Raw genomic sequence first — 19008 nt, forward strand, 5'->3', positions numbered from 1 at the left:
GGAACCTTCTAATTGTGAACAATGGTCAGATGATGAGAATGACATCTGAAAGAAACCCCTTTCAAATTTTCCCGCCACATCAGCTGAACCATGTTTTCTTCTGAACATCAAACCACCAGGGCGACGGATTTTCCGTGAATGGCATCGGCCCACAGAAGTGTCACTGAGCAGAAATTTCTGGATAACACTTCATTTCACAGTCGAACGAATCTATGATTGACGAAAAATAACTTCCATTGCATCATCAATCGCGCCTAATTATCATGAAAAAGACAGAATTCTCTATTTGTTGTTTCATTGTTTTCAGTAATATCTTATTTCATAAAAAATAAATATTACACATTTAATATTCATAGTATAAACATTCATTATAAGAATTCCTCCGCATTTATAATATTTAACCTTTTTAAGAATAATTCAAAGAAGAGATATATATCCTTTACAAATATTTTGAAATTAAGAATACTCATTCTGGTCACTCTAATTTTTTTAAAACAGTAAAGCATTGAAAAAAAAAAAAGAGCTGGTGTTTATTCTTAATTACAATGCCATCTTTCAAAGAATAATTTTCTCTATTATTCAATGAAAGTATCAAATTACATTTAAGTAAAATAAAACATCAGATAACTATAAAATACATATAGAAATCAGAACTAATGTAGATTGAATAAAATTTTTCTTTAGGTATCAAATCAGAACTTACCTCCAATGATCATCATGCAAATCGTGAAGACCTTCTCATTGTCTGTCTCTGCTGCGACGTTTCCGAAGCCAACAGAAGTCATACAAGTCATTGTAAAGTAAAGAGCAGTTATGTACATAGTTCCTCTTGGCGGACCTCCAATCAATTCATATTTAACAACATCTTTGTTTAAGATTCTGCTGAAGTTAAACTGTTGTTGCGTAACATTGCCCAGCTTCCAAAGCCAGCTGTAGGAGACACCATTTTCAGCGTCGCTGCGTCCAATGCTGTAGAAGATACAGGCTAACCAGTGGGCAACCAACATGTAGAAGCACAGAAGAAGGATGAGCATTGCAGCACCATATTCCAAGTAGCGGTCGAGCTTTCGGACGACGCGACCCAACCGCAGTAACCGGACCACCTTCAAGGCGCTGAACAGGCTTCCAATACCTTGCTACCGGGACACAACGTGCATTTTAGTGAGCCTTGGTACCAACAATCAAAAGGACCTTTGTTTTCCTCGCCTTTTGTGAGAAAAACGCCATTTCTTAATACTACTTTCGGTTTTTGCGATTTAAAAGTTTTTTTTTTTTTTTTTTTTTTTTTTTTGTAAGAGATGGGATTGAAAAAATATTAATGAAGATAGATATTTGGGGAGGAAATTGGACAAAATTTTAGATTTGGATCTAACTTATGCTCACCGTTTGTAAGATTGCGACCCATTAAAAAATTCGATTTAGTTTAAAAAAAGGTGAATGATTTCGTATTCATTTTAGGAGAGGATTATAATTAAATTAAATTAAACTAGCAGATTTTTCTTTCTTGACATTATTAAATCTGTTAAGAAAAGTTTCATATTTTCACTGAGAATAATTTAAGTGTTCCCGCTTCGAAATTTAGCAGAATTTTGCAGATTTTTGGAATGTAAATGTTTTTCTATTTGTTCCGTAGATTTTGTAACTTTCAAGGCATTCTTTGAATACGTACATGCTATTTTCTTCAACAACAAAGCATCGCTGAATATTCAGAAAGTAGGCAAATATTTAGTTGATCTTAAATGCAATTTGGAATCATTAAAATGCAGCAACAGGGAAATTTTGGTTGAGAATCTTTTACTCCTGATGTAAACACCCTACAATCCAAATTTTCATTTCCTAAGTGAATGCAAAACGAGAAATTCAGATAATATTTCTAAGCATTCATCACTTCCGCGAATGCAAGGAGAAATTTTGTTCTAGAGAAAAGCTGTATAAATTATTGCTGTTTTATGCTAATTTGGAAGATAATCGAGAAAACTTGCATTTCACTTTTACAAATATTCTCGAAATTGTGCGATTAGTATATGACAATCCATTAGAAAGTTTCCTTTTTAAAATCTTTCAAACGATTTATTAAAAATAAAATGTACCAGAATTCAATTATAGATAATAAAATATAGATGACTACATACTATAAACATAAATAAATACCTTAAATATATACTATAGAATATACAGTTAATAAAAATTTAGTTGGAAACAAATTGAACAACAATTTATCATGAAGAATTATAACTATTGGATAGATTGATCATGAACATTAATAAACTATTCCGTATAAAATTGTTAAATATACGCTAAGGAGCAAAAAATAAAACAATTCTTGATAGTATCTATATTTAAAATGTTAACGAAGAATCCTAGGATTATATTAATATTTTCATTGAATCAACAAATTTGTAAAATACTGAAGAAAGTTGTTAATGGTTGTTAGGAAGATCTGTTGATAAACAATTATTTTCACTTGTACTAAATAATTTGGGTAGCTAATTAACTTAAAGCCTTTCAAGGTGCATTCTCAGTTATTTCAAAAATCACGTTATTCTTCCAGGAAAGATTACATCACGAATTTAAATAACTTAGATTAATTAAGACTCTTAAGACCATTTGACATAAGTTCAAACACATACTTAGAGGGAAGACCTAGTTCTGAAAGGAGAAAATGCGTGCCAGAGTACAATTTTATAGATCCAAAATTTGAAGAACATAATATTGTTGATTTTCAAAATTGAATTCTCATAACTAACGTAAATACAGAGATAAAAATCAATGAAAAATTTGAAAGAACGGCAAGGCTTAGTTTTTGTAGTTGTGTCTGACTGTTGAAATAGATCATACTAGGAATCATTGCCAATGAAACTGTCATAAAACATGCAAATGAATAAAATACATTTTAGTTAATTTTTATCTTCGAAGATAAAAAATTTTCTATATTGCTGAAATATTTTTCTTGTGCTATTGAAAAATTTAGATACAGAATTATTTTTCGACATAAAAGCAAAATTTATTGTTTTTCAATAATCATGAATATTAACAAATAATTGCAATGTTTTAAAGAGAAAATTCTATGATAAAACATTTATAGAGTGATAGTGTTAAGCTTAAAAACCTTCACTGGTTGAACTTCTTTTTTTCCGAACTAGAAAATATTGAAGGAGATTATCCGACATAAGTTAGACTCTGATCTGCCGGCGTCCTAGCATAGGGGTAGCGCGTCTTCCTCCCCTTCCCGGGCGTCTTGGGTTCGAGTCCCGGTTTGGGCAGGGTTGTTCTTCCGTTGTTCTATCTGTGAGATGCGTGAATGTGCCCTCCTGTAAAAAGGGGTTGCGCAAGCGAATGAGTGATGCGTGAGTGGCAAAGTCGCACTCTTGGCCAAAATTGGCACTACTAAAAAAACAAGAGACGCTCCCCCACCGGCTTAAAATCGCTGTCTTCGTAACAGTGGGCTTGTCCATGGCAAGTGCCATAAGAAACAACAACAACAAGAGACTCTGATCTTGTTTTGTTATTTTAAAGAAGATTTGTTAGGTTTTGAAATATAATGAAACGAAACCATTAACTAAAAGAAATAATAAAATTTATCAGTTAAAATTAAGAATAAGATAAGTAAAACCTGAAGGATTTATAAGAAAATTCTCCTAGCTTACAAAACATTAAATAACAGAATAAAAAAAAGATCAGTGGTGTTCCAAAAATAAACAATTTAAATCTACGGAATCGATTTGTTGCCGTATAATACTCATCGACATTAAAACAAGGAATTGGGGCTTTGAAGAATCCACTTTTTTATATGATTAAACACAGTTTAAATTGATATAAAATAGAATATCATAAATTAACTATTTTTTCTTTTAGTGTTGAATCATATCTTCAAAAAATTTGCTTAATTAGTAAATTTATACTATTGCTAAACACAAATGAAAGACAATCTCTTCTTTTCAAAATATGAATCAGAAAATATTTATGTATCAACCAATAAGAAACAAAATTAAAGTTTCATACTTCAAATAGTTACACTAATCCTAACTACAAAATTCATTTTAAACTTTATTACTCTGAAACCTGTTTTCAAAATTTTCCATACTTTAAAAACTTAAAATTTTTTAAAAGATAGATAAAGCAAAAAAATTTATAAATTTTTAATTCTTTTAGTCAATGCGGGAAGTTAAATAAATTCTCTAGATAAATATTTTTAACATTGGTTGCCCACAAGGTTAAAAGACATTAAAAAAATCATGCACTTTCTAATGAAAGTTAAATAGGATATTCTCCTTAAAACTTACATCTTCTTCGTGATCAAATGCATTGAAAACATCGTATGGTAAACAAGAGAGTAAATCGATGATGAACCAGCTCTTGAGATAATTCATGCGAATGATTTTTGGATCCGAGACGACCTCGCCCCCTGGTCCAACGAATGTTGTGTGAAAATTGAGTACAATGTCGATGAAAAAGATGACATCGACTATGCTATCTAGGACAAGAAGTGATACATCTTCGGACGTCTTGTTCTTGAAGGCCACATTGTACGGTACCATGATGGCGGTGTAGAATGTCAAGCACAATATCACCCAATCCCAGATGGCTTTGAATGCGCAATAGTGAAGCAAAATATGAGGTGGCGTTTTCGGAGCTTCTTGTCGATACTGGGGGAGGACCTCGGAGTTCAAACTGATCATCTGGAAAGTAAAACATTTTTTATGTGTGTTTACTTGTCAAAAAACGAAATCTCAAAGAATTCACAGTGCTAATCGCAATAATGCCATTGCAGTATTACAAAGAAACTGTGATTTGATAGCATCGAATGAAGAAAACCCGACCCAACTTATCCTGTAAGGTGTACGGCCACATACAGAATCAGCGGATGAATGTCTTCTTAAAGCGACACAGTACTAGAAAAACGATTAAAAAAAAAGTCGAATATTTTTATTGGCTCATATGATAAATCGAGTCTTTCTAAATGTGCCTGCAAAATTTTAGAGCTGTAGCTTTATTTTTTATTAAGTTATTGAAGAATTTTTGATGCATGACAGGAGAGTAAACAATGTTGCCACGCCCACTTTTCAGATTCAAACATCTTCAAAAGAAGCTCATTCGGCAAAAATATTACCAATTTACCAAAGTTTTGCATCAAATGAGCTATTAGAGCGATGTAATCGGTGCATGATACAAAATTCCAACGAGACTCTCCATAGTGTCATTTGGAGTAAATGCTCACAAATTACGACTGCATCAATCAAGCAGAGTAGCAGAAATATACATTTAATCAATTTTGATATACTTATTAATTTTTTAAGGGTGTTTTGATATAGATTTGTGTAATTTTGCTCTTCCGTTAGTTTTTCTTTAGATTTTCAATATAAAAAAAATCCTATTTTGTTACAATAAATTTTTGCATTTTTTAACTTTAAATAATTTTGAATAACTTGAATTACATTTTTTAAAAGTTACAGGTAAATTGGATAAATTTTATATTATGATTTAGATTAATCGAAACTTTAAATGCATTTTTCTCCATGTTGTGTTTTTGCTTATATGCTACATTTCGAAAGCCTAAGGCTTTCTTAAAAATGGAGGTAGGAGTGTGAAAGTTTTTGTAAATGTTCAGAAATATATGTTTTATAAAATTTAGTATGAAATTAGCTTTAAGGTATGTAATAATTTTATTAAAAAGGTCCAAAGTCAGAATTTCTGCAATTTTCAGAATTTTTCGTGTTTTTTACAATAAAAGAAAATAAATTTAAATACGGTTGGCAGGAGGAAATCCATACTAAGTTTTATATAGTATATTAATAGGTACCTGGTAAAAATTGGAGAAAAATCTTCATACTTAAATAAGCCTTAGGGTTTTAAAAAAAAGCTCAAAATTTTATAAAAAATAATAAATTATAAATTATTTCAAAAAAATTTAGGGGAGAGTTATGGAATACTGTTTTACATAAAATAAAATAAAAATATAATTTTAAACTTTAAAATTTAAAAAAAATTGAGGTACCGTGTCACCCCTTAAGAAATGTTGCGAACTTCAAGGGATTTAATTTTCTAATCACTGTCATTCACTCAGTGAGAATTTTACGACCATTAAGAGATTTTTAAGATGAGCTAATATTATATGTCAAAGTTATTCTGTCACAGCATGTTACCTATTATATAAGGATGAAGTATAAATAATGCTTATACATAAAGATTAAACCACATTGCAAAGTTAATTATTTCTAACAAGTTATATTTTTCCAGTCAGTGAAAATTAATCAATGTTGTCAGTGTTAAGTCAGCGTTGTTTCTTTATTATTATTCTCTCTTTCTCTATATTTACAAATTCACATATTTGTAAAAATAATAAACGCAGAAGGAAAAATATAATTAGACTGAGAAAACATAATATAAAAATAAATGCAGAGTATATTTAAATGCAGAGTAAGCAAAGTACACAAATAAACATAAAAAATATAGAGGAAGAAAATTACACTACCAATTTACTTTGGGAAAGCCAACAATTTTTGCTTAGTTTTCAAAGCTCATACAGAATGTATTCCATAACATTTTTATGATTAGTCATAAATATTTCCTATTGCTAAAGCACATGTATTTTTGAAATCTTTTCATTATGCAGTTACTCCTTACATTTTTTAAAATCCAAATATTGATTCATATATGTTGAAATGATTATTTCTATTCCTGCATAAATATAAAAACAGAAAATATTAATAATTCGCAAAATAGTTTCATTTTAGTGAAAATGATGATGTCAAAATGTTAAGTACTCATGAAAATCTGTCACTTTTGCGCTTGTGAACAAGGTGCAGTAAGTAAGCAAGCAACTAAAAGTTTTGATTAATTTTATTATTAATAAAATATTTGCATAATCGAAAAATTGGCGAACGTATTCCATTGTTTAAAATACTTGCATGTAATTTGACTTGATCCGTAACGGTAACATTGGAATTAAGTAATTCCCTTACTTCCCGACATGCTAGAACTTTGAAACTTAGTATATTTTTTAAGGCAGTGTTCAATTTCAATACTTTAAGAATTTAGTTATTGGTTTATCGATTGATTTAATAAAATTTGGATTCATATGAGCAATTCCATTTAGTTCAGAAAAGTTCATTTTAAAAATTCATACTATCCATAATAATGAATTACAAAGTGAAGACTAAAAGGAGAAAATCATTAGATTAAAAAATTGTCATTAATTTTATTTATCATAGAATTACATAGAGCTATTAAACCCAGGTTAATACTTAGAAGTGACTTGCGCAGTTTCTAAATATTCTGTAAGTTCGAACTTTCTAATTAATTTTCATTTATGTTAACATTAATCTGGTTTTATGAAATAATAACATATAAGTAAATTTTGTCAAGCAGCTCAATTTTTGAAAGGCTGCTCTTTTAATTGATCATGTTAAATATTTGAGCGCAATGGATTTTTAGCTCTATATATTCTTATTTTTAAGGGCTATTATTTGTAATACATTTTAAAATTGAAACTAGATGATAATTTTAAAATATGACATTCCTAATAAGTCTGTGAAAAAAAATGAGAATTATGTTTTTTTTATTGCAGCTTTACCATTTTTAATCGATTTTCATTTATTTCTAGTCAGAGTTACAGACTTTTGTACCCTAAAGTAGAATAACTTGAGCAAAGTACATGGAATAATTCAGAATACGTTAAGCAGAGCAACTCCTCTATGATAAAAACATGATACAAAAAACAGAAATTCAGTGCTAAATTTAGAGATTCAGAACCTACTTTTGTTTCATTTCATTTCGACTCACATTGATAAGGAATTCTGAATTGAAATCAACTCCAAAAACGCACTGCCGCATGAAAAACGTTCAGATCATTTAAAACTGGAGAGAAGGAATTTTCAAGGTGAAACAAAATTCTTCAGCCATTTGTAAAAATGGTTTGAAACTCATCTATTTCATCATATTCAGAGGCGAGATATTTTCGTCAATTATTCATATTGTTATAAATCTGTAATGTTGCTTCCCAACACGGTTAGTTCATTTACTGAAAAGACTGTTTTATGATCAGTTCTGTTGGATGATCGATTGCCGAATCAGTGATCCCAGGGCTTGGCGACGAATTTGGAGACAAAATAGATAAAACCGGAATCTTCGAGAATTTTGGAGATAGAAACCATAGAAGCCGATATATGTTTGATTGTTCCAGAACCTTCTCTGCCCTGCTTCGGAGACTATAAAAGGTTAGCAATCTAAGCCGTTACAGTCATCGAGAGTTTAGAGTCGCCTAGCGAGTCAACAGCGAAATAGTTGGATTATTCCAGCGAAGCGCAAGTATTGAGTGGAGCTCAAGTGATTGCTGAATTGAGCTGTGTGCCTAGTCCTGGAATTTATTGTAGAAGCAGCATCGAGTTACTGTGAGGAGTAGCCAGTAGCGTAGTAGTGAGTCGGCAATTGGATACAGATAAAGTGAGGAGACAGTGGAGAATTGTAGGTGTTTGGAGAGACCGTAGAGAGTAGCTACGAAGATCCCCTCCTCATGCTGAATTCTGTCTAGTCGTTTTGTGTGCTGTGCTTGTTATTACTACCGATTACTACTTGTGGGCTACTGTTTGTTTTAATGTGCTGCTGTGTGTTGATTATGTGCATTTGTTGTCTGCGGCTGTGCAATTGTTGTCTGCGTATTCTTGCCTTCGCATTAATAAAAGTCTTCGTTTGTTACTAAGGCCTGTTGATTGTGTTTCTTCACCTACTAACAAATAGAAAGAACCTTGAATTCATAACAATATGAAATAACTGTTTATATCTAAACCAGTGAATTAATCAATGCACATTCCCTTTATATTACAACAATAAGGTGACATATATTTGAAGCGGTATTTGTATTCGCATACATCAAGGAGTTTTCTCATTGGATGCACAAAAGAAGTAGTCGGAAGAATTGTCTTTTCTAAACTTACAATATTAACTTGAAAAGGCCATATTTAATTATGCTATCTAGTCAAGAACTGCATTCCGAAAATTGAAATCTGAGCAATACTAACAAAACGAATGTTTACATTTAGAATTTCTTAATTTACTTTATTGCTTTTTAGTACTACATAATATTTAATAGCTTAAATTTAAGACTTCATTCATCATCATAGCCAGAATTAAAATAATATATTACGTTATGCAGTAAGAAAAACCAGACAGATCATTACGTATTCAGGGCAGTGTTTTTCGTTAACCTAATATCTGAACAAACTGAGCCAAGCATTAAGAGGCAATTGGACATAATAATGGGACTTTTAAATGGGGGGAGATCGAGCATGAAAATGCATTTCGACTTACAATACAACTAAAATTTTATTCTAGTAGCACAATCAAATAACCGAAACTTGTTTTAATAGGTGTCTATCTACAAAGTGAATTAGTATAAATGTTAATTTTTTTTTCCATTTATCTTGTAGCTTTCAAACAGAGAGACATTTGTTCCGATTAGACTTAATAAATAGGTAAAGTACTAGGTAAGTACATAGGTAATAGGTAAAGTAAATAGGTAAAGTACAGGGAAAAATACATAACATCTTTTTGCTTTACGTTGGATGTGGAGGTTGGAAATATGCTACATATAGATATCGGAGCGGATAAGGGACACGAGAGGAGAAGCTGAAATATTAGTTTTCCACTCTTAAATGAAAATAACTAGTAATCTAAGAGGAAAAATTTAACTTAGCAAGTCACAAGTAATAAAAAAAATTATAAAATCAGTCGACGGATATTAACATAGCTTTGTTACGCCAAGAGTAAATTTTTACAAAACATCAATTTTGAAAAATAATTATATTTTCTAAATTTGAGTTACATCATCAATTTCGGGACCCTATCTGCTTCCTTTTTCGAAAAACAAAGGGGGGGGGGGAATTGTCGGCAGTGAGAAATTTCAAATATGTACTTTTCTATCGGTTTGAAAACACAGAGAAGAGAAAAAAAAATCAATTCTAAAACTGTTCGACAGTTCCAGATGATTTCTATTTGATTTTTAATCAGAAAGTATGTTGAAAATTAAATTCGAAATCAATATTTTGCTTCAATGAGCATCCCTTTGCATGTGGATATTACGAATGAGACATAATTTTTATTCAAATACTCAAAACTAATAATTATCCCGCCTTGCCCTTCCTAGCCGGATATGTTAATATAAGGGCATAATCTGGATGGTCAACCCAATAAATAGAAGCAATAAAAATATTTTTAAGTATCTTTTATCATATTTTGATACTTTTGATAACACTGAGCTAGTAATTTGCCCTCATTCAAAAGGTCTGTTTTGGGCCTTTTTTCTAGTTTTAAAGGGGGGTTGGAGTTGGTGTGTAGGAAGGAAGTGTAGTGAACAGCAAAACCGTGGTATTAATTAAGGAATGGGAGCCGGTACAGAAGAGAACTTCAAGGTATTCAAGGAAGAAAATTTAAAAGCTGAGAATCCACTAATCAACAAATCATTTTGCTCCTTTAATAAAAGAGGGTATTAGCAGCATTAAATAACCATTACCAGAATGGGCTTATGCTACAAGTATTTTTAACAAGATTTTAATATACTAAAATATGTTAAATTTTTATTATTTGGGGAAAATATTCAGCTGTTAATAATCAGCGAAATAAAGTACATCAATTTAAGAAAGTCCAATTCTATCTTATGTTTCCATGTGTAGAATCTTACTGTGTCATTGTCAAAGATATAAGTTAAAATAATAATCAAATTTGTTTTCACTGTTGAGATTGCATAACTTCTCTTAATAAATTTAGTTCGCCTATATTGTTCATTAAAAGTTTGAAGTTGCATTTTCCACACTCAGTATTTCAAATAGAAATGTTAACATCAATATGAGTTTGTGTTTGAAATAACATCAGATAATATATGAATAAATAGAAATGACAAATCAAAGAAAGAGAATCTATTAAAAAAGGCTAAAAATATTTATTAATAAACGCAGATACAGCAAAGAAAGAGTAAATATTATGAAGTAACCGTTTTTGAAAAATAAAAAAGTGATCCTTAAACCAACACCTGGAAATTGCGGCGCTCAGCTCTAAGCCTTTTTATAAGATTGACACTGCTTCGCTTTGCATTATTAATCAATCAATATAATGCGATAAATTAGATTTCGATGGAAAAAACATTACTTTTGATAAAAATAGATTCTGGTCATAACTTGCATGGATAGATTCAGAATGAAATATCAAATGCGTTCATTTCCTATGTCTTCAAATAAAATTCGAGTTTTTGAATAATTTTAATGAAAATAATAGAAGCAATATGATTTACGTACTTTAGATTTTTTAACGACATCTTAGGATTCTTTTCTTACAAGTTAATCAAGAATCGTTTAAAAATTTTGGAAATGAAAAGAAAAATGAAGAAAATTTACTGCTACCATATTTTTACAAATTAAGCTCAAGTAGAATTTATCACTTTTTCACGTCGAAATTCCACTATTCTTTATTCTAACATAAAAATCGGAAGTTCGAAAAACTTTCCCTCTGGAAATATAGTTTCAAATAAACCAGAATATTGAATACAAATGTACTACAAGATCATCTTTCTTCGGTTCTTTCCTTCCTTGAATTCAGTCGAAATCCCATTACCCGTTGGATAAAGAGTTTTCGGAAGAACGAGTTTCCGATTAAAACGCGACTCATCCATATCAATTATTCAGCGAGATCCAGGAATTGGAAAAGATTCAAGTAGGACAACAAGTTGACCGCATCCTTCGATTAAGAGCTGAAACTACCATGGATCTGCCAGATTAGAATTTCTTTGATGGGATGTAGATGTAAAGTAAAAGGATTAAGTCCAAAAAGAATGTTTAAGATTCGTATATCAAAGAATAAGACTATTTTTTTTATTATTTTTATTCTTTGTAGCAAAGGTTGATGTTTGAACGGACACAATTTTTTTCTCTAGCTCAAACGTTCTACAGTAGGAAGTTCAGAAACATAATAAATTTATTTATTTTAAAAGCAATAATTATGATCATCTGATATTTTTTTAATTTCATAATTTTTTAAATAATTATAACCTGCGAGATTTATGGTCTTGTAGATGTTTTCAACACAGTAGATTGTGACAGATCAAAAGTTAATTCTTTCAATCCATTTTTTTAAGTGATCGAAAGGGAAATAAAAAAAAAATCTTTGGCATATAATTTGTATTTAAATGTAGATCAAAATTAAGTTGAGCATAAATTACTTTAAGAATGCAATAATCATCCATTTTGTTTCATTTATCCATTAATATAATATTCTTTACGACGACGAAATGAAATAATCTTTCTTTCTTATATTTAACTGACGTAAATTTCTTCATAGCCTTCACTTAGTAAGTATGAAGCAAAAACTAGAAGACAATAGTGCTGTTGATGAGTTTTGAGAACAAGTAGAAGAAATAAATATTATTGAGTTTAAAATACTTTCTGTCTGTTTCGCTTCTCTCTATTAAACAAATGAAACAAGATATAAAGAGTAAATTTGCATTAAATTGTCAATTGATTAGATTCAATTAGTATTATTCACATCAAAACTTTAATTTTTATAAATGTCTTCGGTACGGAAAAGTTATTGACATGTTCCTTAATAAATTTGTGGAAACAAATTCCTCTCATTTTATTTATTGTTTTCAACGCTCTTCTAAACGCGGTATCAGTCGCTCGTTTTAAAAGAACAAAACTTAGGACCACCAACATTTCCGTTATCTAGAACATAGATTGTCATTCTCACACTGATATTAATAGATTACCAAATGTCGTTCATTGCCAATGCGCCAAATCTTATAGACGAAAATAAAATTTATATGGCAACCATTTTTACTCTTGAGCGCATATAGCACTAGTTAATGAGCGAACTCAAATGCGAATGAGCGCAAAGCAATAAAGAGATTTAAAAAGTTGCTCTCTAAATATCACAAATAATAGAAGCTACTAATCGAAATGTTAGTAGATAACATAAATAATATTTTAAAAAAAATAATGCGACATCACTGAAGTTATCCAAAAGTAAAACAAGCGCCAGGAATATAATTGCATTTTGGATTTTGCATCGCAGTTAATTTATTTGTTAAGTTAACATCCCGTTCTGAAGCTCCATTAGAGCTTCCTGGTGCCTTGTAATTTTCAAAGGTGTTAAGGTGACATCAGAGGAAAAAAAACGGAAAAAAAAAACCGCACGTTTCCGCCCTTCAAACGAATGGGCATTATCATCGCGTCTTAATATGTTTACTAGTAGCTAATTATCGTGTTCCACCTTTATTATTACAGTGGAGTTGATCATGATGAAAACATGTAAAATCTACTCCAGATTTTTACTGTAAAAATTATCTAAAATAATGCGTAATTATTAGATTCTTAGATAAAACCGCAAATTCAAAAGTCGCGGTTCAGAAAACTTTTATCGCTTTAACAGTCATAGAGTAGCAATCTATTTGTACTGATCAATAAATAGGTAATCAGTAATGTAAAAAAAAAACAAAAACACTTTTGATTTTTAATTGGTAATAGAGCGGAAAAGTTGCCTTTTGGTGTAGATAACAAAAATTAAATGTCGCAAAGACGTTAAAGTTTCATAAAAACACACTTTTTCGAACTTTTTCAAAAAATGTTGCATACCTTTATTATGAAATAAAAAGATTTAAATAGGCGTTACAATATGAATAGAAATATAAAAACAGTTTTGCTATTACATTGGTATGACATCTAGGACAATAAGTCATCGCCGTAGAGGATGTTATTGAGAAGAAGCGGAGATTGCGTGTGGTGACAAGCTCAGACCTGGTGTCAGGTCAGCAACGTTGCCGAGTTCAACTAAGTTGGCGTCTCCGCTACGTCTATTGTGTACTAATTAACGTATCTCATTTTTTAGTTTGCGTGCTTGTGCTTTATGGTGAGTAAAAATGGTTCAGACTAAATTAGTGAAGTCAAGACAAATTTCGGAATGTCCTTTTTTGGGAAATTTAGTGAATTGCTTGAAGTTGAACTGCATGCTTACGAATCTGTTATTAATTGCTACTGTTAAATTAGATATAACCCAAAAATTGTTTCAGAGAAGGATCCTTCTGTAAGTGAAATATATAACACTTTGAGAGAGCCTCTGGAAAAATGTTTTGACAAGGGACGAGAGGTTCATTTCATTTTTGTCATTTGCAAGCTATGAGATCATATCAATGCAATACTTTGCATCGAAGTTTATCTTTATAACTTTAAACTTCCAGATTCCGTCTTTATTTTCTGTTCTTGCTTTTAAAACAAATCATAAACCAAATTCTCGTTGAATTTTACGTTCATTACTTAGCATGAACAAAACGATATTTTTCGGAGCATCAAAGTACCCATTTCTTAGAATAATCGGGTCTATAACGTTTTTGAATCGTCGTAGAGATGTCTGGAAAATGAGATAAGGTTAAACAGATGTTTGGAACCATCAGTATCTGAAGGTTTTAACTTAATATTAAATCACACAAGCACATACACTTTCACAATGTACTCAGTCAGAGTCTTAAGATATATTTGAAGGATGTGATTGGTTTGTCTCTTTATGTAAAGAACACTGTTTTTCTTCGGCGCTGTCATAGCCGCCAGTAACCGTTTTCAACACACTAGTATTTTTTGTCCATTCTTGATTAAATTTAACTATTTCTATTAGTTCTTTACTTTTTTCTTACTTCTTTCTTCCTCAAAGCGCTTGTGGTAGTTAAATAGATATCAATATTACCTATAACCATTTAGGTAATATTGATATTATATTTAACTGATAATATTTTTATATGCAAGGCATCTGAAACTGAGCCAAATAGTATAGTGGACCCGGTTATCGACTTTCCCCGGCTTCCTTGTCACTCGCAAGCAGTGGAAAGAGCTGTGAAACTGGTGACCGAATCGGCTCAAAATGTTTATGGTTTAATCGTAAGAGAGGATACATTAAGAGCAAAAATTGATTCATTTGTGAGTATGCCAAAAATTATTACAGAAAATGACAGTTTAATGCGGCATTGAAGTAGAAACAAACATTTTGAAGCAGTAACATCTGTAATTATAAAGTAAGGAATTGAAAATTTGACATTAAAAATATTTTATTACTATTATCGTATTTTGTAATTAATAATTTTTTTTCTAATTGTAATGTTTATATATGTATTTAAAACCATCTTTTGTAACATTATAAGAACAAAAAATATCATAAAAATATTTGATCAAAATTTATAATTTTTCATTTTTTATTTTTTTATTTTATTTTTATTGTTTTTGTTTTTTTTACAAATTCTATGTAGCACTTCAAGTCGTTGTAGAATTGCAACAAATTTTTTTGAATTTATTTGAACCTAAAAAGCAACTTTCCCCCGCTATTACGAAACTAAAATCTAAACAAATTTTTTAAAGGTCTATTTTAAAACTTATAAATTTTATTCAATTTTTTTTACAAATTTTAAGCTTTTTGCGCCATTTCAAGATGTTGTTGATTGCAACCAAATTTTAAAAAATTCTTTTCTTAGCTAAAAGGCGACTTTTCCTCACTATTACCAAACTAAAATCGAAAAAAAAAGAAAAAAATTAAGGCCATTTTCATTCCACCCTAATAATCAAGTATTTATACAAATCTTATTTCAGAATATTTTTATATTCTGAATATAATATATATATATAATAAGTCTTATTAATTATTTAAAATATGTACTTACATGAGCGATCTGTGATTGTTTTGTGTTTTCTGTTTTTATAGGCAGGTGCATCGAAAATTGCTGAACAAGAACGGATCGACTTCTCGTCACAGACCGCGCTAGTCGTGCGAACTTGCTCAACCCTGAAACGGAAAACAGTTCCTCTGATCATTTTTACAATTTATATGGCACAACAGTCAAATGTTGTCTCCTAAAAGTATGTCATTTAATTAACTTTGCACAGTCAAAACAATGAATGCAATTGAAATCATGGATAAAGCTTTGAGCAATATATATATAGAGCTCATGTTAAAACTCATGTTAAAATCCAGTTGCTCCATCCACATACTCATGTAAATGTAATGAAAAGTGACAAGCCTATTAGGAAGAGAGAAGGACATGGAAAAAAAGTGTAACGTTAGCAAGTTTTTGTCATGAAGTTCATTTTTAGGTAATTGGGCATTTTTTATCGTCTAATGCGTTACGCAGAACAAAGCATTCTTTCAAAACCTTGACGAATCACAGAAAATACGCTTTATCTTTTTTTCGCATACTTTTCAATAAATTAATGCCCCTAGAGGTGCTTATAAATAAATAGTAAACTATTGTGAAATAAAAAATAAAAATTTGAAAAAACAGACTTTCAAAAATTTATTAAAAAGCATAAAATATTCATGTAATAATATATATGGATTAAAAATAGCAAAAGCGCATGATGCTGATAAAAACAATGTAAGTGAATACAAATTTTAAGTTTTATTAAATGTTTCGGATTTTTCTTTCCTATAATCCGGTTTTTCATCTCATTTCTTCACAGTACCTCACGTTTTTGTGATTTCATGAACTATCATTAAAATTAGTGGAGAATTTTATAATCGACCTTTTTTCATATTCACTGGCAGGGCGTGCTTTCAAAGTTAATTGATTCCAACCAAGAGTTATTAAGTTCCTAGTTATTATTAAGTTACAAAAATATTATAATATCGAAGAGAACACTAAAATCATAACTCTATCTCATAAGGAAATGGATGAAAATTCCTAAGATGAAAGCTCGCACAAAGGGAATTGAAGGGAATTTACCTTTGGATGCATCGTCTTCCAAGGGCTGCTTCAAGGCTGTTATATCTCTGAAGGTGAGAAGAAAAAGCACAACCATGTCTTTCTCGTTCTTGATGGGTGCGATATGCAAAAGCAACCATAGCGGAGATCCTGCGGAAAAATGAAATTTATCATTTGACATCTAACATGACTAGGGAGTCCACGCTAATCATCAAGGATATTTGAAACATATCAATGACCCAAAATGAGCCATTTTCATTATGTGCAAGGGATACAAAAATCGTGCATGGGCTAACTGAATTTCTGTACCTTACAGAAAGAAAACAGGTTTAGTTAGATGGCATATTCATTGCAATTCATATTGGGGGTACTCATGATGAATGATGTGCAGTTAAATCAAAGAAAGTCATAGTCCGGTGATTAATGTTAAATGTAAAATATTTGTATAGTTTTAATTTTTGATGGCGAAGAACGAAATCTATGTACTATTCTTTACAGTGAGTAACTGAGAAAACGAGGGCTGCTGTATTTCTACTTGCCTCTAATAAAATTAGTAATATTCACCTTAGCTAGAAAAGAACCAGAAAATTACGATTTAATCACGATATATAAGAATTTTCATTCAAATAGAATTATTTATTGTACTGTACAATGGAGAAATAAACGTTATTAACATCATTTTCTTCTCATTTAATTATTCTCTTCATTCTCTCATTCATTCTCTTTTAATTATTAATAATTAAAAAAAAATCTTTTAACATACCTCAAATTCTAATTTCTGCTAATTTCTTTTATTTCAAATATATGAGCATGTAAAACAAAAATGGAATAGAAATATTAAAGATAGAAAGAAATATTAAAGTCAAGGATAAAGCTGTTTAATCAAACTGAGAGCAGCTGCGATAGTGAAGATTTATAAAATCTTTGATAAATATTTCAACTATCCGCTACCTAAAATATACAGTATTATTTCAATTATTCAGCACCTAAAATATATACCATCAGTCTGTTATACATTTTGTCTCAGAAAAATCAAATGCATGAAAGATTGAACTATCAATTTCTAATATTTTAAGAAAGTCTAAGGAGAAAACGTGACGCCAAATGTTCAAAGTTTAGTAAGTTTTTTTTTTTAATTATTTTTTTTTATTTTTATTTCAAAACGCAGTAATGCAAGAAATATCTATGAATAATAAGTTTTTACGAAAATAAAGTATGCAAAGAGGAGCGAAATTCTATGAAAATCTTTCCTCTAATATTTTTTAATTAAATTTGTGTTTTCCTGTCTATGAAACTATTTAGTGGTTTGATTTTACCATATATTGGATGTTTGCTGTATCCGCTATTGCATTTACTGAAACTTAATACATACACCATATAGGGATATAAATTTATAAAAATAATAAAATGAACATGTATCCAATAATATTTCGCAAAATTCCTTATTTATTTACACCTTTTCGGTGCCCTTTGTCATGATCAGAGCAGTACGCCTTTCGAAATATTTCTGATTTTAATTTGGGCTTGACAGGGTTTGATGGCAATATTATCAGGATACAAGGTGGATATCTTTAATTATTAATTAATTAATTAATTATTAATATTAATCTAAATACAATTAACCAGTTATTTGATTAATGAATCGGAAAGAAATCAATCATTTTAGTTTGAGAAATATTTCGAAAATCTTGTTTCATTTTTTTACTAAAAAATACTAATTTAAATGAATGAGTAAAAGTAATGAGTATTGAAAGAGTGAATACATTTCATATAAATATCAACACATGATTGCTGAAAAATGGATTTTGAATGCTCGAGAGGATTTTAATTAAAGAATTAATTTATTTTATATTCAATCACTGGTAAAAATCTCCCACAATGCAAAAGACTGAAAAGGATTTTTGCATAAAAAGGAATAAAAAAACATTGCATTAAAAAAAGTTCAAATATGTTTTGAAAAATATAGCGTGATACGAAAAATACCCTTTCGGATTTCCAAATATAATAATGAGCATTTATAAAGCTATGCATCTTAGAAACTGGAAAAAAGGACGAAATTCCGAAAAGAACTCTTATTTTAAAAAACTAATTTCAAATCATTTGAATCTGATTAGAGAAATCCTAAAATATTTTGTCCAACCTCTAGACAATGCTTAAATAATTATATATACCATTGTGATCAAATATTTTTGGTATAAAGTGTATGAAAGAAAACGTTAAATTAACAGGGAAAACGTTTTATGTTTTCACCAAATTTTTGGAAAAACACCAATGAAATTTTCTGATGA

General features: G+C 30.1%; 1 protein-coding gene across 1 annotated transcript in view; it reads right to left on the reverse strand.

The window, feature by feature from the left end:
• The window catches only part of LOC129958364 (potassium voltage-gated channel protein eag-like), a 121429-nt gene that overhangs the window by 35847 nt on the left and 66574 nt on the right, over positions 1-19008 (reverse strand). Inside the window, exons 3-6 of the mRNA XM_056070798.1 lie at positions 16742-16870; positions 15683-15804; positions 4284-4679; positions 704-1136 (exon numbers count right to left, since the gene is read on the reverse strand). Of these exons, the coding sequence (XP_055926773.1) occupies positions 704-1136; positions 4284-4679; positions 15683-15804; positions 16742-16870 (1080 nt within the window). The remainder of the gene's footprint in view (positions 1-703; positions 1137-4283; positions 4680-15682; positions 15805-16741; positions 16871-19008) is intronic.

This window comes from Argiope bruennichi, chromosome X1 (genome assembly GCF_947563725.1).
Source record: "Argiope bruennichi chromosome X1, qqArgBrue1.1, whole genome shotgun sequence".
Classification (NCBI taxonomy): domain Eukaryota; kingdom Metazoa; phylum Arthropoda; class Arachnida; order Araneae; family Araneidae; genus Argiope; species Argiope bruennichi.